This window comes from Pagrus major, chromosome 10 (assembly GCF_040436345.1).
Source record: "Pagrus major chromosome 10, Pma_NU_1.0".
Classification (NCBI taxonomy): domain Eukaryota; kingdom Metazoa; phylum Chordata; class Actinopteri; order Spariformes; family Sparidae; genus Pagrus; species Pagrus major.
Window position 1 is genome coordinate 1,462,491 of NC_133224.1, and position 26,124 is coordinate 1,488,614.

At 41.7% G+C, this 26,124-nt stretch overlaps 1 protein-coding gene across 1 annotated transcript; it reads left to right on the forward strand.

Moving 5' to 3' along the window:
- Window positions 1-7,385: 7,385 nt before the first annotated feature.
- npy2rl (neuropeptide Y receptor Y2, like) lies at window positions 7,386-25,089 on the forward strand. The gene is made up of 5 exons (XM_073475379.1): window positions 7,386-7,568; window positions 8,398-8,530; window positions 18,517-18,682; window positions 22,898-23,051; window positions 24,505-25,089. The coding sequence occupies exons 1-5, from the start codon at window positions 7,386-7,388 to the stop codon at window positions 25,087-25,089; spliced, it is 1,221 nt and encodes a 406-aa protein (XP_073331480.1).
- The last annotated feature ends 1,035 nt before the right edge of the window (window positions 25,090-26,124 follow it).

A 26,124-nucleotide genomic window follows, 5' to 3' on the forward strand; every position in this document is an offset into this window, starting at 1 on the left:
TTGTCTGGCAACAAATCCTGGATTCACTGGCGAATAACTAACTCAAAGTATTTATATCAAAATATTCAGCATAGCACCATCTCTGCTGTTACACTGGTTGTAAATGATATTGTTAGTTGTATGACAAAAGGGAGCATTGTGCTACTGTTTTCATCGGCTTGACAAAAGCTTTTGATGTGACACGATGCAATATTGTGTTTGATTCAGTTCCTTGTAGATGGTTTCAGAATGATCTTTCTCAAAGATTGCAATGTGCCAAAGCTAGAAGTATACAATCAGAGTTTAAGAGTTTGACGCTGTTGTTTCCTCTCTATATAATAAGACTTTCCCTCCAGAGGCCGGAGTTCACATCCCGTTTGTAACTAAAAGTCAAGAGTGATTTGTTTTGATTTGTGTAACCTTAGGATGTCGTACATAATGTGACGTGAGTTGGGTCACTTACTACTTAACCAAGTAGTTTATTTGACATAAACGTAATTAACTTTATTTTGAAAGTCTACCGTGTGTATACGTAATGCAAGTAAGTACCCCAGTTTGTAGGATTAAAGTTAATGTTGCCAATGGTACTCAAGTTGTAGCCTACAGCAGCATACTTCTTGTAGACGGCCCACAGCGTCGGGCTTTTAAAGCCCCTGCATGAGAATATAAATGAAGACAGACCATTTAACTTAAAGTGCAGGATCAGAGGAAGTAAAATAATTCTCGTCTCAAACTCTCTAATCACCCTCCTGCTCGGTTCTGCTTTGCCGCTTTGTTCTAGAAACAGTCAAACGGCAGCGCTGCCTGATCCCACAGAACAGGATCTCTGCTTCAAAAGGAAACAGTGAGAAGTGATAAAAGAGTCAGGAGAGCTTTATTAACCTTCAGTTTGGGTCACTTAGTTTTATGCATACACCTCTGACAACCGTTGTGTGATTAAATTACAGAGTTTAGCACACTCGGCTCGCTCCTCGTTGGATACTTCACCCTGTGTGTGTTTCCACGTCGGGCCTCTTGATGTTTTCCAATAATTGCGTCTCTTTCTGTTTGATTGACCCGGCTTATCACTCGGGCCGGCTTGTGAGAATAAATAATCAACAGTTGTCCTCGGAGAGAGATCCAGCAAGATTTCGGTCGTCCGCTGAATGTCAATGAGGCCACTTGAAAAATAATTAAATGAAATCAAAGTGCTCTTTGCTCACAGCATGTTGTTGTTGTACAGCTGCAGAGTTTTTGTGTTAGCAAACCAGTTGATTCCTTTAAAACTAGTTTTACCAGCTACAGAATGTTACATTTAGACCATTAAAAGGAAAATGACTGACTGAGTAGAAATTAAGTCAGATTATAGGTTATAGTTGTAGTGTCAACAACACAAGGTGGAAGCAGAGGATTAGAAGGAGAAACAAGTTAATAGGATTTGTTGTGTTTCTTTTAAGACATTCAGAACAGGCAACAAAAAAAGATTACAGAGAGCGTGATAAAGTGCAGCTGGTCTTATGGTTGAGAGGCCCAATTCACACTCGCAGCATTAAAACCAAGTACATATATTAAGTAAATACAGATACAGTTTACATTTTCAACCTGTTCCGCAGGTCCAGCAAGCCCTAGGCCATGGATCTTACAATTAAAATCTGGATACAGTGTTGGAGATGGTGCCCCAGTCATTCCTATTAAAGCTGCTCAGTGGCGTACGAGGTTCAAAAAAGCTCGTCTTCCTTAGAGATATAAATACCCAGATTTTCTGCTCATGCGCAGTAAAGACTGACCTAGCTGGCTAACTTCTGGTTTAGCGCCCAGCTAAGTTGAATAGAGATAAAATGATTTAGTCTTTTCTGGATTGGATCAAATGGCTCAAATTGTGAGTTAAACGAGTCATTTCACAGGGCTTGTTACTCACAGCTGCTTCTTTCACAACTTAAGCTTATTAGAAAAAGTCTTTTTGGGCTGCAGTGCATCATGTGACGGTGTAATTACATGGTTTCAATGGTGTCAAAGCCCGGCTCTCTTTGCGGCTAGCATGGATAAAAACAGCGACAGGAAAGCCAGATACCGTGTGGAATGATGGCACTTGGGCGGTCCGCCGCCTGTCAGCTAAGAGCAAACACAAATAAACCAGATCTGGCCAGAACCTGAGCCCCCACAGCTCATGTTCTGCTGCTCTATTGTGGTGGGCTGGATCTGGTCAAGACGCTTTCTATTTTCTAACTTATTTAAATAACTTTTCTGACCTTTCCCAGATAGCCATATTTACCAGGCTACCATCCAGCCTACATACCACATCAAATGATGGCATTGGGCGGTCCGCTCCTGGCCAAGGACTAACACAAACAGGATGCCACTGAATCAACACGCCAGTTTAGTGTCATTATCAGACCGCTAACGTTCTTTTACAGTCAACCAAACCTCTGTGGTTCAACTAGAAAGTTCAAACAAGCTAACATTTCCTTTGACGGAGGTCTGGGAAACAGCCGCCCACGAGTGGTTTGTCTCAACAAGAAAGATGCTAAAAGTTGACATTGAGCTGAAACTGCAGCATGAGAAGCCTTTGTCAAACTGTTCCCCGGTGCACATGCAAAATTAATGCCTGCAGCCAAAACGAAGAGGCAGATACCCTCTAATGTTTTGTACCCTGTGACTCCAGAGGCAGGAGTCAAAACTGACACAAATGAGCTTCTTCTTTCTGTGGTCCGGAGGACATTTTGGAGGAAATGTGACGACTGTGGAGGCTTGACAAACTGTCTTATCTAATGCATGTTTTTAAATGAGTCACCATTGTTTCCAGGCATTCATTTTGAAGTGCTGCTTTAAAAAGGAGTCGATGGTGCTTATTTTTAGGTCATCAGTCATTAAGTGGAGCAGGGAGCAGGTGTCAGCTTTTTACAAACGACGGCGCCTAATTTTGGAAGTAAACTCATCACATCACGTCTCTGAGAGAAGCTGGAGGTCTGGCAGCAGTTTGATGACTGCCTGTTTGAAGCTACACATCTCTAATTAATTATTTTGTGTTTATACTTTGATGTTAATTTTTTCAGCATCGGTTCTTATTAATTTTAAACTCACGCTGGTGGTTTGCAGCAGCATCGGTCTGTGAACATAAACAACTCTTTCCCCTGTTATTATCTCAGAGTGTTGTACTGGAACTCTTCATTAGCAGACTGCAGATATTCTCTTCTCTATTATTATGATGCTGATTTCATATGTTCTTATTTATTTCTACTTCTTTCACTGTTTAAAATGTTTTCACCAAAGTTTTACCGTAAACACCGATTGGGAGACACATGACCACAGGTTGATGGTTCTAATCCTGGCTCTACAACCTTTATTGAAAAGCTACTTCTGCTACTACTACCACTACTGCCTTTTTTTACAACTATTACTACTTCTACTACAGCCTTTACTACTTCTACCACTACTACTGCTGCTGCTTCTGCTGCTGCGGCTACTACAACTTCAATACCCACATGCATACACATGGTTGAGTGGATGATTGATCGCCCCTGTGGCAGTGTCTGATTACAGTACAGTCCACAACATGTTCTGCTGGGGCTGGAACTCTTTTCCTGAAGGAACATTTGTCAGACTCTTTGTCAGTCTGACAAACTCTACCAGGTATAGATACGTGTGAAATGTCCCACATCCTTCCTACATTATGACTTTATTCAACCTTTAATCACAAGCGTTGACGTAAACACAGATTTTGCTGTGCTGCACAGTGGCTGACTGGTTAGAGCATGAAGCGCACTTGGTGTGTCACTATCAAGATCTTTACAACAGTGACTGTGATTGTATTCCTGCTGTGCTGCACAGTGGCAGAATGGTCAGCACATATAGTGTAAATCCACACACTTTTTGAGGTCTGAAGGTTTGACTGTTTGAGTCCTGACTGGTCAGCATTGCAATGCAAGACAGTTTCTGCATTTTCTGTAGGAAATGTCTTTTGTAGTTATGTTTAAGTCCTACTTGAGCCTAATCTTGATGCCGTGTTGAAGAGGTTTATGTTTGAATAGTAGTTTCATATTTCTGTTGCCTCTGTCTGTTTATGGAGGTGTAAAAGTGGAAAAGATGGTGCCGACTAAGACCTGAGACCTTTTGTGAGGTGAGTGTGCAGAACACTGTCTGGCTGCGTTGTGTCTCTTCTGTCGGCACCGTCACTGACCGTGTCAGCAGCGAGCGAGAGCAGCAGGGAGCTGAACGCCTCGGGCATCTTGCTCAGTGAATCAGCTCACTGGAGTGTGTGACTTAGAGATTGCAGTTGGATTGTTTGTGAGTGCGTTTGTTTCTCCGTCTGTGTTTGTGTGTTTCCCTGTCAGTATTCCTGTGTAATATCTGAGTGTGTGTGCGTGTGTTGAAGTTTCCCCTGAGGCCAGTCGACTGGCTGCATCACAGAGCTGTGAAACAGAGAGCTCACAGCTGTGTGTGTGTGTGTGTGTGTGTGTGTGTGTGTGTGTGTGTGTGTGTGTGTGTGTGTGTGTGTGTGTGTGTGTGTGTGCGTGTGTGTGAAGGAGCTACGACACAGCTGGTGTGACATTCTCCAAACTGTGAACCACAGACTTCAAGTGTGAGTCTACAGCTGGATATATGTATTATGAGAACTGGACACATCCCGAGGTGTTGCCCTGTCATCTGAGAGTTGCAGCAGTGGGCCATCATCTGCTGATGATGAGCTTCAGGTGATTGTTGTTGCACCATGTCTGTAGTTTATGGTGACAAATATCAAAAAGACGAGTAGTACAAGGATACTTTTGGCAGCTGAGACAAACCTTCACTTCACCCGAATGGTCTGAATCGATCTAAGCCAACACCAGGTTTTCTCTTAGTTCCTGTATGAATATTTGCAGCCTGAGGAAGGGAGGCCACTGGGAGCTGCCCAGTGCAACCACCATCTGCTCCTTGGCATCACGTGGGCTGCATAAATCACATTGTCTTAAGCTGTAGGAGGTTGTTGACCGCTTATTAAACCAACTCCGATGACATCTGCTGCATTCAAATGTACTCTGCTGAAGCTAATTTAAGTTTATTATGCGAGTTGGCAACAAAAGATCTTGGCTGTTGCCTCTTTGAAATTCTCCAATGATTGTTGGTGTCCAAACTATTCAGACTTCACCAAAGTTGTGTGTCTTGAGGACGACATACTAGGCTGTAACTTTTACGTTTGAAAAAACAGACCGTCCTCTTTCGGCTGTTCAAAAATACCACAATAACAAAATGGCTGCAGGAGGAAGGGGGGCTGAGGCGGCTGCAGCGAGGAGTCTCTGTTAACAATGACAAACAGGCAGATTTGCATTATATATGCTTGTTTCCTCTATGAAATGTCTGTCTGCATTATTATAAACTATGAGGCTGTTTATACATGCCTCTTGAATGGCCACTTGAGAGCCGCTCTCACTCTCCCCGCTGTATATGCAAATAAACAGAACTGGGACATGCGAAGATGATTTTTTTGCACAAAGAAAGAACTACATGTACAATATGGCCCAAATAATGAAGAATTAGTCAGAGACAGCGTTTCACAAAGTTTATAAAGTTTCTCCGAACTCAACAACTCACTAAATTGAGACATTTTTTAAGGGAGTCTGGGGACATCCACATTAGTTATCTTATCCTGTTAGTTACTGTTTACTCTATTTCTAAATTGTGACACTTGTCTAAGTCATATTTGTATATTATCGAGTTATTAGTGTACCACTGATGTAACATCTTAATTAATGTGAACTAAGTTGGTCAGTTTTTCTTTTGGAGAGCGGGCAAGTTTATTTTTCCTCTGACACCAAACAAATCTATTATTTTATCTCATTTTAGTCGTGTAGAAACAAGAAACATTTGTGATTATCCTCAGTTAATCACGTCTATTGTTTAGCCAATAATCTACAACACAAAGCCACCAGCAGCCCCTGGTTTGTCAATGAAATGTCATCCAGAGATATCGGGTGTGCTTACAGGCATTGGAGATTATCTGATGATCTACTCTCAGCAGTAATCTGATCTCATTTATACTCATAATCCAGGTTTCATTGCAGATTAAGGGTGAGAATAACCCAGGACATTTCTGATTGAGTGACCTCATTATTTGGCTGCAAAAAACCTCTTTGAAACAAAGTGTTTCAGGTGAGTTCAGAAAAGGACGGGGAAAGAAGAACATGCTGCTGTTGGGGATTATCAGCTGTAAAGCCAAAATTGTACCTGATTTGTGAGTGAAACAATATGAGGGAGAGCAAAAACTCCATCTTTGTTCAGCATGGAGGCGAAAACAATACACTGCAGATTTAGAGCAATCAGCCCCACATAACACAACTTCCTGCTTTAGCCCGATTATGCCTTGTAATCTGCTGTTTGTTTACATAGAAACAAAGTCTCCAAAAGGTTTGTAGAAGTTCTGAAACAAGTCACACTTGACATGTACAACGATGTTCTTCCTGGCAAAATTATTCTGTAGTCGCCAAAATTAGAGACCAGCTGGTTTACGTAGTGCAACTTTTAGCAGCTAAAGAGTCTGATATTTCCCTGAGGAGGTGGTGGAGACCAAAAACAGAGCAAAAAGAAAGGGAATATTGGACTCTGAATGTGACTAAGCACATTTACTTGTACTGTACTTGAATATTTCCATTTTCTGCTACTTTATACTTCCACTCCACCACAGTTTGGAGGCAAATATTGTAAAAATGTGTTGTTGTGCAATTTAAAATTATTTTTATTTTATTTGCAATTGGTTGAAAGAAACAGATTACAGTAATCAGAAAAATGCTGAATATTGTATCTGATAATCAATCAATCAATCCATATGATAAAGTATGCATGTAAATATATCTATGATTTACTTTTACTTTGCATCTAACATCAGTTTTAGCTTTTCCCAAAGTGATATTTTGACAAGATATCTTTACTTTTATGCAAGTATGACTTTTAATACACGTTTTACAACACTGGTAAATAGAAAACTGCTTTCTAACATGTTTGTTATTACAACTTTACAAGGTCATAATTTGATAGTGTGGTGTATTTGTCAGCATGTTGTGGGGTTACTCTGATAATAATAATTTACCTTTTCATATGTGAAAATCACAAAATCACACAAGAATTTTCATGTTTCACACGTGTGAATGAACATATATATATATTTTTTAAAACAATTGCATGTGAAATTTTACACGTGAAATGCATATGTCCAGACACAATTTGCTTTTTATAACATGTGGGTTAGAATTTCTACATGTGACTAAAAATCTGTTAATGCAGCTTTAAAGGGAGCTGAAGTTTATCTCAAAGAGTGAAGCCTACTACCTCCTTCTCATGAACCCTTGTGTCCATGTGTCTTTGTCGTTCTACAGGCTATGTGTGTGTGAGTGTGTGTGAGTGTGTGTGTGTGTATGTGTAAAATGCCGCTGCTGGCTGAACACGTGTGATCGGACATGGACGCCGTCAGCGCAGGCAACGCCACACAGGACCTCTTCCCCCTGCCTGACGGTGACCCCGGCAGCCTTGGTTACCAAGACTATGACCTACGTGCCAGCGCTAACCCGCCGGCACTGCCCACGTTGGTGTTTGAGGGGGTGAATTTCCCTGAGGACCCCATCAGACTGCTGAGTGTTCAGGTAGAGGTTTCATATTCTCCTGTGAACTGAATATAAAACACTGCTAATACATTAAAGCTAATGCAATTCATGATGTGATGAGTTCGCTTGATGTTTGCAGAAAATTTAGGGGCACTAATGTATCATAGTCTTTGTGTTTATATGGTATGGTGTGCATGACATTTCCATAGCATTATTTCTGTTGACACGATCTTTTACCACCCACTTACCTGTGGGATGTCAGCAGTATGTAGCACTTTGATGGACTGCTATAGTCATGGAAACCTACATTAATATTTATGTTACATATTGCATGTAATAATAGATTAGACTTAACATTTTGGTCATTTTGGCAATATTCAAAGAAAAAATAAACCTAGATACTTTCTTGATGTCAAGCAACTGTTAATGAAACTCAACATTTCTTAATAGTATTTCTCAATAAAAGCCTTCTCGGCAATAAAAGCCAACTAAAAGGCTTGGTTAGAACCAATCCTAAATCCTCTAGTGCCATCATTACACCTAAATCTGCACTTTTCCAGTATTTATTTATGACTAATTGCCCGCTAAAATTAGATTCCTTTAGCTTCAGCTATTCTTTGTGTTCAGTGCTAATTAGCAACTCAGCTAATGACACACTCAACTAAGTCTTCACTGAGTGTGTCATCTAAGACAGTGAACTAGTCATCCACAATATAAAACAGGAAATTAAAAATGTAGTATCTGTAATTGTAGCCTGTCTCAAATAAAGACCTGTCCTCCACTACAGCTGTCGTCACTTGTTAAGTTAAAAACGATAACTTCTCTGTGTGTCTGTGAGCTGCTGACAGCTGTCTGCTGATGTCTGCAGGTGGTGTTGATCCTGGCCTACAGCACCATCATCGTGCTGGGGGTTCTGGGTAATTCTCTGGTCATCTACGTCATCTACCGCTTCAAGACGCTCCGCACCGTCACCAACTTCTTCATCGCCAACCTGGCTGTTGGTATGTTTGCACACACATGGATACACAAACAGGTCATCGTCTGTGGATGTCAGGGAAGATTTCCTGCCTCTGAACACTGTGACAGCATCAAATTAGAAACAGCACACAGCTGTGTGTGTGTGTGTGTGTGTGTGTGTGCGTGTGTGTGTGCCCTCTGTAGGTCGCCCGTGGTGATGACTCAGACATGTGTCAGCTGTTATATGCCGCGTCTCTGTGATGTCTGGGATTTGTCTGCTGCTGTGTGAGAGACGGACAAAGAGATGAATCGAATATTTATTGTTCATTTGTTTGACGTTCACGTGTTACGTTGTTGCTGCTGAGATGTAAATATCACATGTGATTGTGATTGTATTGGTGAAACAGAAGACATAGTGGAAACATTTAAAGACCTTTCTGGAGGAACTCCCAGAGGCACAGCGGAGTATTTTGGTCGAGTACAGATGCTATATGTACACCAGAAAAGCAGAATTAATCATTTATTTGTGAGCTGAATACAATTTTAATGTGAGTCAGATCAAGAGAAAAGATCAGAAGAGACTTTGATTTCCTCTACATTTCCTGATCAGTTTTTATTATACTTTTATAATACTGCTCAGAATATCTACACCATAAAGGCTGTTCTTGTTCTGAACACTACATGTTCAGCAGCTCTTGGAAGTGATGCTATCGTGGACGTGAATTTTAATCTGACGGAAATGGAAATAGGATTAGCAGAAGGAATTAGCATCATTATCATATCAATATACTCATTTTTTAATATAATTACATAATAAAAGGATTTTTGCACATATTTGATTACGCTGGTCAGATTTATAAAAGAACAATTTACATTTTAAATCGTTGGTTTTGCCAAACGGTGTTACAAATGTTACATTTCCTGTGTCTCTCCTCTTTGTTTAATAATTAATAGTATATTCACAAAAGTACAGGAAAAAACAATGCACCTTTTAATCTTAGTAGGTTGTCTGAATTAGACATTATTGTAAAGAAATATATGCAAAGCTCATCCCCTGTGTCAGTCATTTTATAAATATATTAGATTGGCAGGAATTATTTTAATTTGGGATTGTTTTGGCTGAAAATCTTGTCTGTGTTTGTAAAATTTCCTGTGTTGGTCGTAGATCATCTGGTAATGTGAGGGCCCACCCTGATAATATCAAACATGTTTGACATTTACAATTTTTAATATGATTACATCGGTACTTTCCGAGGTGGTGCTGTCAAACAACGGCAAACATTCTAGCCCCTGAGGCTAACATTAGCTAGCATACTACTGTTGACAGAAACTTAAAATCTCACCTCCAGTTCTCTCTGAAGAAAAGGAAACCCGAGTCGCTTGCGTCTTCACACTCATCCAGACTCGTTTAGCCTTCTGCTTCGACGCATTACTACAGCAAGTTTGTTTATGTCTGCTTCCCCATGCGATCACGTGACAGGAATCAGACTCTGTCTTGTGTCAAGTGCCATTATTTTAAAATCTTGCCATGTGTGCATGTTTGAGATTAGAGAGATGGAAATCTGTGGAGTTTCTCCTTGTGTTTGTGACACTGCCCGACTTCAAAAATGGTTAGGATTTTTATTTTTGTAGCGGTGTTTATTAAAACTTTATCAATATCGAATGTGTTAATTGTCCAAATTGCACCAAATCAACACTGCACTCTCTTTCGTCCTCAGCAACAAAACCTGCCAAGTGTGAAGTAGATCGGATTAACGGTTCTGGAGATATCTGAATTACAGACAAACATAGATTCCTTGCTGTAACCTAAGAAAGTTTAAAACTGCATCGTGATGAACTAAAACAGTCCTTAAAATACAATATGAGTCCACCAACACATCGGCGCAGCTCCAACAGCTACCGGCACTAAAAGGCCAAAATGGAGACAGAGTGAAAGAAACAAATTAGCTTCAGCTGCCAACAGCGTCACGGGGCTGTGAGCCTGTTCTCTCAGCACCTTCAGTATAAAGGCTTTAACTGTGTATTTATGACAGCCTGCAGAGCTTCACATGTTCATAATGAGCTGCAGAATATCTCAACTCTGGCTCCAAACATCAAACTGGATTTAAATAGCCAGTAAACAACAACGGGAGCAGCGACCAGCACTTAGCCAATCATGTGTTCAGAGCTGCAGCATGATAAATGTCTTCTCAGGGTAACAGCCTCCTCGCACGGCGGGCGATGTCACCTCGCCTCGATTTATTTCTAATGAGACGAGTGTTCACAAGTCCCCCGCCTGTGAAGTGACACACGATGATCTAATGTGAAACTTCACGCTGCTGCATAATTAATCAGACTTTTACTGCCTGGATCGTCTTTGTTTTCGAGGGACTGTAGGTGTTCAAACAACAGATCGATTCAAAGTCTTTAGCGGTGCTTTTGGGGAGTATTTTCAGCCTTCAGTAGAAAGACAAAGACTAACAGGGAAGAGCGTGAAAGTGTTTTGAATCCCATCTGCCACCAGGATGCTCCCAAAGTCAGTTTTAAAAAGACAAGTTTCACTTTTTAATTAAACTCTTTGCAAAGTAAACAGAGAGAGAAAAAATCACTCAGAACAGTAAAAACACAGCAGTGCACTGTAAAAAATGAATAAACATAATAAATGCATAAATTTACATGAAAACAACTAAACAAATAAAGAGCTGAATTAATCAGCAGCACATGAGCACCGAAACTAATAAAAATGTCAGGTAAACAATGAGAGGTAATGGAGCGTGAAGTGGAGCAGGGCTGTGAGGGGGAGGACGTAAATCACCTCCGCTCCTCAGGCCGAAGATGAACAATAACGCATTTTAATCAAGACGTGCTCTTCAGGGGAGGCAAATGTGATGTTGAACTAAGTTATGAAACAGGTGGAGGAGGGGTGAACTCAGGTGTAGGTGTAGAGTTTCAGGACCACGGACAGGGACAGAAAAGAGGCTCCGGTCATCAGAACCAAACTCTGCAGTGTTTTTATTGTCTTAATAGAGGAGTGAAGCCCAGATTAGAGTCAACAAAACCTCACCTTGTACTGAAGGGCATGGAGGACTTTCAGTTAGATGTGTTTTTATATAATAAACTGTGTTAAAGGTAGAGCACAGTATTCCAGAAACACTGACTCTATGAATACACATGAATGAAAGCTTCATGGCTTTTTATCTATTTTTTTTAAACTGGTGTTTCCCATAAGGAAAATAACACCAGTGACTATATTCATGAAAAATGCATTTTACAAAAATGGCTGCCACAGGGCATCCAGGCATCAAACCACACGCTGAACAGCGACGTCAACTAAAAGCTTCATGTGAAATCTGGAGATAAATATGAAAATGTCTTAAAACTGACCAGAGACGATGGACTGAACTGTGTCCTGTCTTCACAGATCTGCAGGAAGTAAAATGATTTTTATTTCATAATATTAGGAGTTTGTCACATGGTAACACCGATGACTCCAGGTGACAATTACTTTCATTATATATTTTTGTAATATTCATGTGTAATGTTAGTTTTTTATGTCATTTCTATCATTATTATATTTACATTGTTGCATTTGAAATGGTAGAAAAACATGGTTTGAACTCAAAATACGGCACTTTCCTTCTACACACGACTGTGAGGACGAGACGAGTGTTAAATAACTGACCCAAGAGGCAGTAATAGTTCAAATAACCTGTTTTATTATAAAAAAATTGTTTTTAAATTAACTCTGAAGTGTTTTTCAGGGGTTTCAGGGACAGTTTCCATGGAACGACGCACATACAATAAACATCGTATTGTCTTGAAGGAGTCGTCTTGTTCACGACTGTCACATCGCTGCATGTAGGATCCCAGTGAGGGCGACGTTTTACACAGCTTCATAACTATTTTAGACACAAAAGGTCGAACCTGGGTTTTAAAAGACTACAGTCATCTCTGTTGTATGAAGGACGATGGGCTCGTTGTGCTGGAGAGTATTGACTTCCTCACTCTGCTGAAACTTTAACTGAACTCTTAATACTTTATATCCATAACTTGTAAAACTTAAAAGGCAAAAAGAAGTTAGTGATGTTTTTCCAGGACACAGGCAGTGTGTGTGTGTGTGTGTGTGTGTGTGTGTGTGTGTGTGTGTGTGTGTGTGTGTGTGTGTGTGTGTTTATTAATGATCGCCAGCGGTAAGTTTTACTTTGCATCCAATTTTCTTTACACTTTAAGAACAACCGACGCTCCAGGCGATATAATGATATTAGTACACACACACGCACACACACACACACACACACACACACACACACACACACCAAGCACACAAAGTGCCACTTTACATTCTGTCTAATTATTTATTTCTTCTCCTCTGTTAACTTTGTGTGTCTCGTACTTCGTGGCGGCTGCAGACGAGGGAACAAATGGAGCACGAGGGGTCGTTTGAATTTAACCCGTCCTCAGCGCCGGTCTGTGGGGACGCAGGTTAATGAGTCACACTTAAAAGAGATTTGCCAACTGAGGCAAAAACACAGAAATCTACAAGTATCCTCTCCCACAGAAAACTTCACCGCAGCTGCGTCTTTTGAGTTCACATATGTGGAAAATAACGATTGTGAAGAAGCATTTCAAGCCTGAAAAACTCCATAATGTTGTGTGTTTTCTTGCAGAGTACTGGATGGTTTTATCTCTTCAGATCTCTAACAATGATTCATGTAACTGACGAGATGACGAGCAGGTTTACTGGAGGATTGTTGCTCTGTTGCCCTGTAAATGTGGGGTTTTAACTGTGGTGGATTTTAATTGTTAATAGATAAAAAAAAAAGTCAATAAGTCTGGATTTCGACTAGTCCAGGTCAGAGTCAGGAGCACGTCAAGGGGTCACAAGATAAATTTAATGGGTTGCAGGATGATAAATTGGGCAGTCTCTTATCTTTTTATTCCTGATGCACAGTTTTTCTTGTAAGACCTCTAACAAATCCCCATCTAGCAGGACACACCACATCCTGTTCAGAGGCATCTGAAGATGGACTACAACACAGAGGAAGTTGCCGTCCATTTTGTCTAAATTTTCTTATTTAGATATTTATATTTTATATTCTTATATCACAACAAAAGAGACTAAACTGGGAGCCAGAGAGTGAATATTAATGCATGAATGGCAGCGTGAATCAGAGCGCTGCTGTCGGGCTTTAATCGTCGCATTAAAGGTGAGAAAAGTTGCCGCGGCGTCTGAGAGAAGAGAGACGGCTGGAAATGAAAAGAGTTTAGGAAGCGAAGCAGAAAATAACAACCTGCTCCTTTAAAGACAAACGCTTCACTTTAATGTTCCTTATTAAAGAGAGAAACACAGAACGAGCGAGAGAACGACAACTCAAAACAACTGAGAACAGTTACTCATCATATTTTAGCATTTCTTCTATCATATGTTCTGATTTTGAAGTCGTTTTTAGGCCTTTTTATTGGTCCACATGATTTATATTGTTTTTTATATTTGGTTGCTGGACGGGTTCTTGACCCACACTAATGTCTCTTTGCATCATGTTTTAGTCTTTGTGTTTTTGCCTTTTATATGTCATCCGCTGTGACCGGTCTGACTTGTGTCTCCTTTTATTTGTCACTGTGCACGAGGACCAAACTACTGTTCCTTCTGGGGTTTAACAAAGTTTACTAATCTTTTAAATTGCTGGTGCTCGATGGAGGCTTTTATGTTGAGTTTACTGAGGGAGTATAATGACCTGAGGAGTCCGATATTTGAGATGGCTGAGGATCCTGATGAGACAGTCACTCACAGGAGCCGTTATGAATTTTTTTAAGTTTTTACATTAAAATTCTTACATATTGCGTTTTATAGTTTCAATACACTTGAATCATTTCGTACAAAGTGTCGATCTGGTGAACTCAGAAAAATGTGATGGGTTTATAGTGACGCAGTTTCCTTTTCCATCGGGTAGGTCAACCAAAAGGACCCCGCATTATGCTTTCTTGCACACCGGGCCACAGTAGAGGGTCCTTTATCAGGTTTAATCTACATTAATGGCATCCAAGAGGGTACTTGTGCATTTTGGGTTTCATGACTCACTTTCAAACAATCTCACCTTAATGACCTATGTGTTACGTTAGGTATTACACACAAAAAATGGTGAGGAAAGTAGAAAGAGCTTCATTTCAGTTGATAAATGATGTGACAAACTCATTTAACGACACACTTTCAAACAATTTCCCTTGAAGACGTGGAGTTGCAGTTGGTTTCATACACACACTTACAGGTGTAGCTGTGTAATGAACGGAAAAATGGTGCTTTAACGAGAACTCGGCCTACTTTGACGCCCCTTCACGCAATCACACGTACTTCATTAAATGCGTGATTGCCAGATTGTTTCAGAAACAACAATTCAGTTGACGGATAATGTCTGACACCTATCCAGGTGTTACAAATCCAATGATCTCAACAAAGATTCCTCTTTTCACATGATGTTAGTCTAAATTTGACGGACCGACCTCCCGCCAATAAATCTCCAACTGAATTAACAGGCCGAGAGGAGCAGCCGAGCGATGCGGGGGGTAAATATCAAATACAGGAGAAAGAACAGAGCAGAGGTAAAGAGAGAGCAGCGGTGTGACTGATGTGATGTGAAAGGTGCAGAACGGCAGAAAGTTGTCGGTTCAATTCCCCCGAAACAAAAAGAGGAGAGTGTGCAGGCGAGCGGACAGCTTGTGATAAACAAACAGATAAACTGAGGAGTGAGCGCTCCACTGCCTCGGCCGCTCGCTGGCCTTCATTATTTCTGTCGGCCTCTGTTTGTCTTTTCGTTTTAATGGGAACAATTTCAGTTGTCTCATTATTGGACAACACAAATGACATTGCTGTTCATAAACCCCTGAATGAATGATGATGATTGCAGCGCCCTCAGAAACACAGTTACAGAGTGCTTTGGTTGTAAATGAACCTAATGTCGAGGAGACAGTGTTGCTGCCTGGCTCACCTTCATCATGCTGCAGCATTTATTGAATCTTAATTAAATTCATTCTGCGATAGATTTCTGCCGTTTATTTCTCAATCTCACTGCTTCTTTCATCTCCGTTAGTTTTTCACGTCCTCGTTCTGACAGTTTAGTTTCCTCTTCTTCACGTCACTCCATATCTCGTCTTTGCTCCTTTTGTCTCTCGTGTTTCTTTCTCTGTTTGTGATTTGTCTCTGTGGTCCATCGTCTCGGCCCTGAAGCATCACAGGAGGCAGAAGGCCAAGTTTTGGCACGAGGGGCAGCTTCTGTCAAACATGATTCGTCCCAAACGTCCCAAACATCTGATGTGATTCAGAGGGTCGAGGAGGAGACGGGGTCGGACCATCCTGTAGCAGATAGTCACGTCTCGATGGAGGTCTGCTCTCGCTGATAGTTGATCAATCACAGCGGCAGGTGGTCCAATCAGAGCAGGAATCAGCCTTTATGTGAAGAGATTTTGTTTGTTTTCCGTCATTGTCCTCAAACCATGAGCTGTGTTTTCCGAACACGACCATTGACATCACCTTGAGATGACATCATGGTCATGAAAACTTGTTTCTTATTTGTTTCTAAGGCTCTGGTAACATTAACAAGTGTTAAAACTGACGATACAAACATTGATAACTGACCCTGTTTGCTGTGAGTTGTGTCCTGTCACCAGTTTAACAGATGACAACATATCATCGTATCATGAGTCACCATGCAACTGTTAACCACGACCTAACAATGTCGAGCATATCTTGTCTTTCTGTGTTAAATGTACAAGTTCATCATGTTTATTTGCGATACATTTTTTAAAACTGTGAGGCTCCACTTACCCCTACGATGGCAATTTTGCAGATGCAGGGTCCACAATCAAGTCAGCAGTGATAAATGTGCAACATCCATTTCTCAAATCACATGTTTTGAGTTTTGGATTGTTAACGTTGGGAGGTAGTTTGGTTAGGTCGTGTTAAAATAAGATTCCAGAGAGGTTCATCGTGTGAAACAAATAAAAACAGAATGCAATGAAAACATTTATTAAATATATAAAACAAAGACAAGATTTGTAAGATAATGTTCAAACTTTGTTGCTTTTTTGTAAATATTCACTCCTTCTAAATGTGACACCTTCAAAATGTTTCAACAGTTGGAGTCAAGGTTGTGAAAAGGTTTTAGTTTTCAGAGGAGGTTGTTGGCAGGATTACACAGCCTGAGAGGCAGTTCTGCCTGAAAAGACAAGTCCTTGGGGAAAATGTCCTGGGATTAAAACTTGATTTTTATTTGCTCGAACAGTTGTTCTGAATCGGATTAAATTCTATGGATGACACAACTTTGTGATCATTCTTTCAATCTGACCATTTTTGCAAAAGCCATGGGATAAAAAACAATTACAAGTTCAATCAAAGCAATTGTTTGAATCAGCGTTGGAGATCGAGAGATTACGAGAACAGGACAGACGTTTAGTTACAGATGTTGACTGATGCTCGGCGGCAGCAGCAGATGTTGGCGCCGTCACGTTCAGAGGTGGATGTGATTGCATGGACCATGTGACCTCTCGGAGCAGATGGCGTCTCTCTCCGCGGCTGAGGACGGACGTGACGCTCACCAGTTGTTTTGACTCCGTCCTCGGATGACTCGGCGGCTTCATCTGCTGCCACTCGCACACAAATGCATTTCATTTTGTCAAACATGACAACAAGCGGAAGAACAGGGAAAAGAGAGAGCGCGGGTGATCAGAAGACAAAACGGTTATATAAGACAAGAAGCCGCTGGATGTGTAGGTGTCGGTGGTTACAGATACAGTATGCTCCTCTGACAGTTTCTATGATTTCATTTCACATCGTCTTGTTAGCGCATATGTTCAGATTGCAGTTTTGTGAAGCTGGTTGTTCGACTCGTCTTCACCTCCTCCTCCTCCTCCTCCAGTTTGTCACCTCTCGCTTGTTGCCAGTGTGAAAGTCACTTCTCTGAGCTGAGACGTACACGGCAGGATGCCTCTGCAGTTATCTGCGACAGAGGAAATTAATTAAGATCCCCGGAGAAATGTTGGAAGATTCACTTTAAACTTGCAACAAAGTTTTTGCTCTAACGTGTTATTATAAAGCACATGTTGAGCTTGGTTCCCTATAAACTTCATCTGCCTCCGGCATGACATCTCCCAGGAAAATGAAGCCAGTCTGGCTGCTCTTACGTCTCCGTTTTAAACTGAATGAATTAATAAACTCAGGTTTTGTGAGGACGGGTGCAACCAGCGGTAGAAAAAGGTTTGGCTGTGTGGGACTACTTAATATGTATCTGAATCCAGCAGCTGGTTAGCTTAGCATAAAGACTGGAAACACAGGGAAATCTTGGCTGGCTATATCCATGAAATAGTGCGATACACAATGCCCACCAACATGGCTTCGACTTTTTTATTAATTAGTAAACTTTAGCGGTTTTGGGTGGTGAATTTGTTGCCCCTTTCCCCCTGTTTTCAGTCTTTATGCTAAGCTAGGCTAACCGTCTCCTGGCTCCAGCCTCAGATTTAGCACACAGACATGAGAGTGATTGATCTGATGATCTGATCTGACGCAGCCAATGAACTCAGGCAGGTGCGGGAGAAAAATCAGCAGCAATATCACAACTGGTATTAACTGAAAACTGACTGAGCTGCAGCTTCAAAACTTCCCTGCGGAAGAATCTTACAAGACGTTTGCCCAGAAATATGAAGTGATGAGTGAAGCGTTTGGTCAGCAGGTTTGATTGATGAAAACAGCTTTCGAGAGAGCCTCAGGGTTTGTTCTTTTCCTCCATGGCTGAGATGGAAAAGTCGATGTGGCGATAAAGAGAAGACGTGATGAAAAGATTCTTCCTCCTCCTGCAGCATCAGCAGTTCGACTCCATCACACACTTAAACACTGTGTGGATTTGTACATTATTCTGAATGTGACGTGGAGGGTCAAAAAGTTAAACTTTAGGACGACGTCACAGCAAAACCGAGCATCCAATACTAAATGTTTAAACGTGTCAGACTGATATTTTTGTGAACGTGTCCTGAGTGAACTTCCTGTCTCCTCCTTCGTCTCCAGCCGACCTGCTGGTCAACACGCTGTGCCTCCCCTTCACCCTCGTCTACACGCTGCAGGGAGAGTGGAAGTTCGGCAGCACCCTCTGCTTCATGCTGCCCTATGCCCAGGGGCTCGCCGTGCACGTCTCCACGGTGACGCTCAACGTCATCGCCCTGGACCGCCACAGGTGGGTGGGGCTTAAAGATGGGGGGTGACGGGGGGGTTGTTCTTCCTCCTCTTCTTTCTTCTTTTTCTGCTTTTTTATAACCAAAGTCAAGGAGATATTATTGATTTTGAATATATTTTTGATTTCATCTTCTTTGGTCTGTAAGTTTTAGAGAATCAGGAGGTCATGTTTGAATTTCAGACCAGCAGCTACAGCACTAGATCTACTAAACAGACTCCTTTTAAAGATGTCAGGCTGCACTTTGAGCTTCAAAAAACTGCTTTTTTGTATTGTGTACCTTGAGCCTGCAGTAACCGAAATAACACCATAACCTTAACAAGATTTAGTTAATCTCAGTTAGCTTGTGATCATCTTTTGAATTCCTGGGGACACTTAAAACCCAAATACTGGTCTCCTAAATATCCAACACAAAACTGTAGCAAAATCCACTGCATTAATACAATTTCTGTAAGTTTCTTGGTTTTGGTTTCTGAAACGCAGCATGTGCAGCTTTGAAACTTTTCCATAGTTTGCAATGTCGGTCACCAGCTGACTCTCAAAGTTGAGGTTATGGTTCACGTGTCCTTCAGGGTCGATGCAGCGCACAGACAAATATATAATCATGTATATGTGACAATCAATATTAGAGTCGTCACGATTCCCCAAATCTACGATTGATTTGACAGTTTAGGTCATGATATGATTTTCAATTTAATTTTCTTTCAGCACTGACAGCTAATGTCACTGTCAGACTGTCACATCTGGATCAGTAAAGATCAACCAATCATTGGTTTCATGCCCCGACAACTGTCATTTACATTTTCAAACAGCTCGACTTTATCCTGGTGGCTTTCGGACACGTTCAGATAATATTCACCAGAATAAAGAGTCCAGAGTTCAGTGATTCAGCAAGAAACAACAAAAGATAGAAATTCAGTTTGTTACAAAGTTTCTCAAATCTGTCCAGAGTGAACCCTCTTCACAAACAAATCAATAAAAGATCTTTGGTAATGTCATCAGTTCAGTTGATCCCTCATGAGTAAACCTTCGTCCTCGTCTTCTTCATTAAAGCTGGGTCGTCTTTGAAGTGTTCTCAAAGGACTTTTGTTTTCCTGAATGCACGGATGTCGGTCAGAGGGGTGGTCCTGATACTGGCTTTGAACTCGACGATCAAAACTGAAAGCTCATATTGATCGATTGATTGATCGTGACGTAGGGAAAAAAAGCCACAACTAAAAGGGAAGAAATACACTAATTCAGGCTGTGGAGGAAGTAATTGTTTTTCTGGTTGTTTCTATGATGAAATATCCAGACAGATCATATTAAACCAGATTTTCATTAGTCATGATTTTAATGTTCCCTTCATCTCCTGGAGTAAATTATTCAGGAGAGCTGTGTAATTATATTGAGTATAGACAGACTTTTTATTGCATTTAGTTTCGGCAAAACTGATGGATGGAGGTTGAACAGGGTCAAAAGTTTGTCTCTACCTGCTCGCACAGTTTTGTGCCGCCGTCCTCCAAAAGACACGAATTCAAAGTCTAACTTTTTTTTTTCCACCTTAATACAGCATCTCTCAGGAAAAGAGGATTACACCGTCGATTCACATGCAAATGGAGCCCACTCTGCCGGCCTCGCTGCACCGCTCACAGCACAATTCGGCTTTGGTTTTCTGTGAGTGTAGGTGTTCAGAGTGGTGGTGCTGCGAGGTACACGCGTCTCATTTACATGATTTCAACCTGTTTGACCCCGCCGACCTGAACGACTCGAGATGAGTTGAGAACTTTTGAACAGAGGAACATTCATTAACCAAACTGAGAGGTGGAGATTCAATATACGCAAGTCAAAGTCTGCTTTTTTAAAACTTAATTGGTCCTTTGAGATGATGTAATAAAATCCCCAAAAGTGTTGGTGTGTTTTGCCTCCACCTGTCCTGGGACCACAGATGGAGATCTGGTACAAAGCATCAGTCACTGTTTGAAATTGATGTTTTTTGGCAGATGGTTCCTGATGAAATTAACTATTAACTATTAATAATAGTTCATGTTCTGAGCATCTGAGTTCTGTGTTTATGTGCTGCCAAGTCCATAAGCACAATACAGCCTCAGAGCTTTGTTAGCATTAGCATGAGCAGGTTTTTAAATGAGCCCAAGTATTTTAGTTTTAGTCAGGTGCAATACATAAGAATCGGCCACCTGTAAAATTCATGCTCAAAACAAACAAGCGGGCAGCGTATCAGCAGCGTAACTGCGGCTAACTGTAGCTGCCGTTGCTACTTAGCTCAGTCAGCTGTGCAGCTAGCTGTTTAGACTGGAAGCTCTTGTACCAGGACAGTGTTAGTGTTTACACTGCTAACACAGGATTTTTGGACCAGGACGGGACCGGCCTAGCTGGTTAGCATGCTGTTTTCAGTAGATCTTTGCGACACAATACTGATACAATGTTGTATCGGCCACTCTCGCCACAAAATTACCCTCTGAAAAGGTGTAAATGAGTCTCATATCACAATGTTGCATCATACAAAACAAAATCTTTGCACATAAAAAGCTCTCAAACACAAACAAACCACAAATGAAGACACCTGGACATGTCTGGAAAAGGGAAAGGAAAGTTATAATCCTACTTCTTCTCGTTACATGTTTGGGGTCTCCTCACAGGTTTAAACATCAGCAGGGACTGTAGCAGCTATCAGCAGCTTCACCAGCTTTTAATCCAAACTGCATAATAACCAAAAGACGGCTGCCAGCAGACCACAGGGACACACTTGGCTCGTTTGTAGTAAAAAAAACCAACATAGTGCTGCCAGGTCATTTACAGCTCTGCAGCTGCATCTTAACTTTAATACATACTGGAGAAACATGAGAGCCAGTGTAATGAGAACACTGCTTCTTCTTGTCAACACTGTTGTTCAGCTGCAGCCAAGACTTTCACTTCTGGAAGACAGAAGAGGCAATTATTGAGTTTTGGATAAAGTGAAATGAAAGTTTTTCTGTGTCAGAAAACTTGGATTTGATTTTGTTTTTATCAGGAGGCATGCTAGCTGCAGGCTCTCAGGATGGCTAGTAATGCAGTCCAAGACTTCAGTTCTCTGTACTCCATTAAATTCATGGTCCTCAGAGGATAAATTCTGCTGACTTTGCTGATCCTCTAGCACCACCATGAAAATTGATATTTTTAATTTTTAGTGAACTACTTTTTGCTATAGACTTTTCATCTAGCACTATCAAAATATTATTATGAATCCCACTTCATTTTCTTGCAAGACCCGCCCCACTCCACCTCTGATTGGTTGCCATTGTTGGTTGAGTTGATCAGGTCAAGGTATGACTATAAGTTTACAATTTGAGTCAAGCGTAGAGGCTTTATTATGCAAACAAAATAGTTTCCCTGGAAAAGGCACCGACCTCTTCAGCCTGCTGCCAGGTCTGCTGCTGCTCCTCTTGGGGTCACTTCACCTCCAATCTGTCTTCTTCTAGAAAGAGTGGACAGGCCAGCCTGCCATCCGCCCTGCCTAGAGACAGCCGAAGAGGGTGGTGTGTTTACTGGGCAAACTACAGCTCATAAACTACAAGAAAAACAGAAAGACCCATTAACACCAGATATCTACTGAGCATACAGTCAGGAAATATAATGCCAGCTGGCCAATTCTGGTGTCTTTTGTGGTGTTTAAACAGTAAGACATAACCCGCTGACCTCCCTTCCTCTGGTTGTCCAGTGGCCACAAAAGTCAGACTTTTTTCACTTTCCTTCAAAAAACATGATGGATGTTTTCAGCACAGAGTACCAGGACCACGAAGCTGTCGAGGCTTCCTTCATATGGAAATGATGGTTTTATCTTGGAAATATACAAACAGAAGCCAATCAACAACCTGTTTCTTCTTCTTTCTTTGGGTACTTGAGCACATTTCTCTCCATATTTCTTGAGTTATATTGAACCACGAAGTCTCTGGAGTTACATTTTTTCCTGTACAAAAGATGTGACCACAATGGCGAAATAAAAAACACATAAATGAGTCACATGAAACACTTATGGGAATCTCAAATGTAAGAATGTAATGTGTGCTTTACAGTTGTTGCATCACTACTTTCACGAAGGTATATATGTCTTCAACCACTGTCATCTAAAAGCGACTCATTATTGATCTACAGCAGTCATTCACAGATCTTTAAATCGCTTCTGCTGTGTAGAGCTGTCTCACAGAGACATGTGTGCGTGTTTGTTGTGATGTGTTTCAGGTGCATCGTGTACCACCTGGAGACAAGGATGCGTAAGGATGTGTGTTTTGGGGTGATAGCCTTGACATGGGTGATGAGCGCCGTGCTCGCCAGCCCTCTGGCCATCTTCAGAGAATACGACTCCTTCACTCTAGAGCCTGGACACACCATACAGGTACGGTACACACACACACACACACACACACACACACACACACACCTGTAACACTCGTACAGATCAGTGCCCTCGCCTCCCTCCTCATCCTCCACCTCTTTGATCCCCGGCTCGTTCCTCGCTGCCTCTCACATCCCTCCTCATCTGTTTCATCTCCCCCTCCTTCCACCCGTCCTCCACTCACTCCTTTCATCGCTCACTCCTTCTCTCTTCAGTCCTTCCACTCTTTACCCTCTTGTAAATCCAAGTTTAATACCATCGTCACAGTTTTCTAATTTGTTTCATATTTCACTCCAGTACAAGTACCTTCATTCATTTCAGTCTGAACACACATCAGCCACGTTAGCCCACATTGTGATTTCATTTTCTCCAGCTTATCCTTATTCAATGTGCTCTCATCCTGGAACTATTGGTTTTATCGTGTTTAGTTGCAGCTATTTGGTTCTCGTTTCTTTTTTATCTAGAAAATTATTTAAATCTTGAATTAAATTAAAACTAATAAAAAAACTAATAAAACTAAACAAACACAAACTAAAATCAGACAGACAGCAATAATGTAATGGATATGAACTCAATCCAAAATAATGAAACTAAGATATAATCAAAACAAAAAGACAGATCCCTACAGAAGTTAAAAAATTACAAGCTACAGATAAGATTAAACTAGCACACACTGACTGAAACTAATCAACTCAATTCTAGTGCAATCTAATCTCCTACTGTCCATCAACCTTAATGTTAACTTAACGAATCCCATTTAATGTTATTTTAACTTCATCAAGAAACTAAAATCATTTCTACAAACAACAAATCTAACCTGGTTCTTTAAATAATCTCAAGGTCCATTTAGTAGCTGCCCTGGATCTATAGAAAACACAGATGTTTAATTTGACATCCCGTCTCCTATATCTACTTTTAGCTCTATTTTCTTGTTTCCACCAACTCCTGATGGAAAAAAATCTTGATTTTACCCTATTTACTTAAATATGAACCTCTAGTCAAAAGCTGAGCCTTAAATAATGGCCGGGGACAAATAAATAAGGATTGGTCCCAAATACAGGCCTGGCAAAAAACAACGGGCATGTCAGCTGAGCTTAGTGTTTATTTCCATCACTTCAACTCCGGCTACTCAAGTCATTTGGTACACTGTATTATATACTGTATGTGTCATTTGGATTTTTCCTCATCTTGTTTCCTCACAAACTGTACCCAGCCAGTCCTCCATTTTTAAAGTTCTTATAAAAAATGGGCTTTTGTATAGTGTTAATATACATTTAGCTAACCGAGTGAGACAGTTAACATTAAGACCCATAAACGTCTTCCTCCACTTACATTTGTACTATAATATGATCGAACAGTAAACTTCAGGAAATAAAGGCCTGGTACCTTCTGCAGTTGAGGTAAATAAAGACCCTTTTGACCTGAATAATTTTCGCCCTGTCGTGTGTCGCAGGTGTGTATGGAGAAGTGGCCCGGTAAAAACACAGACGGCACCGTCTACAGCATCTCCATGTTGATCCTGCAGTACTTCCTGCCTCTGTCCATTATCTCCTTCGCCTACGCCCGCATCTGGTCCAAACTGCGTGGCCACGTCGGCCCAGCGGAGACTGTCGGCAACAGCAGTGCCGGCTCTGAGCGCCACCGCCGGCGCCGCAAAACCACCAAGATGCTGGTGACCATGGTGGTGGTGTTCGCCGTCAGCTGGCTGCCCTTCCACGCCTTCCAGCTGGCCACGGACATCGACAGCACGGTGCTGGACTTGCGTGACTACCGCCTGCTCTACACCGTCTTCCACGTGGTCGCCATGTGCTCCACCTTCGCCAACCCGCTGCTGTATGGCTGGATGAACCGCAACTACCGCGCCGCCTTCCTCGCCGTCTTTAAGTGTCGCAGGGGAGGCGAAAGGGGGAGGAGCGGCCGGCTGGACAGCATTCACCCCGTCGGAGGAGGAGGGAAGGGAGGAGGAGGGAGGGCGAAGAAGATAGTGCTTGAAACCCAGGATGCAGTGTCCACCCATCTGAACGCCACTGATGTGTGAAGGCCTGAGGGAGGTGCAAAGGGAGAGGGCGATGGAGGAGAGGTGACAAGAATATGATGAGGCTGTAAGGAAGAGAAAATCATTGTCAGGCAATCTTTTGTTCCCCAGAAGACAATAGAAAAGAGATTCCACACGGAGGGGAGATAACGATGTGAGAGAAAATAGAAACGACAGAGTGAGAGGAAGGCGACGGGGGATTACAGTTTTTAGAAGCCCAAAAATAGAGAAGGAGGCGTAGATGAGCTGGGATTAGAAGAAGAATGACAGGAGAAGAGAGGAAAAGCTGCTGAACGACTCGAGGTCTCCTCGACTGATCGAGATACCTTCATCATGACGGAGGACCACGGCTCTTTTTTGGGGGGATTTCTTCGAGTGAAATTCAGCTCGTTGAAGGATCTGTGACACTGACGAAGTGACAAGTGATTGTGTTTCGAAAACATTTGTTCAACTCTGACGAAAAACTTCAGTGCAAATCTTGTCAAAATAGGGCTTTACTCCATCTTCATTCCACACGTGAAGCATTTAGCTCGTACATTTAACCCAGAGTGGCTTACAAAGGCGGCAACGAAGCGAGCGAACAGGTCGTGCGGATCGAACCTGCAACATCTTCACAGCGAGGGGTGTGGGCCAAAATCTGAGGGCTGTGAATAAAAAAACAGCCTCCAAAAAAGTGGATTCATGAGTTGACACGGAGGTGAGGAGGACGAGGATGCATGATGCAAGCTTTGTGAAATCTCAGACATTGTTATGTAACGAAATTGTGTGTTTTAATGTGGATTGTCCTACAAGGAGAGCCTGATGTGGGAGTGTAAACCAGAAAAGACAGCGGTGGACAGACTGACGAGGGAAAGAGTTCAAAATACCAATGATTGGGATTACAGGGGAGATGCTTTGTTTTTTCTTTATTTTTAGAAGGTGGAGGAAGGAGAGCAAAGAATGAAAGACGGGGGCAGATGGAGAAAAGGCGATGAGAGGATCAGTGAGAGGAGGGGATGAGTGAAATGTGGGATAATGAGGGAAAAGAAAAAAGACAGC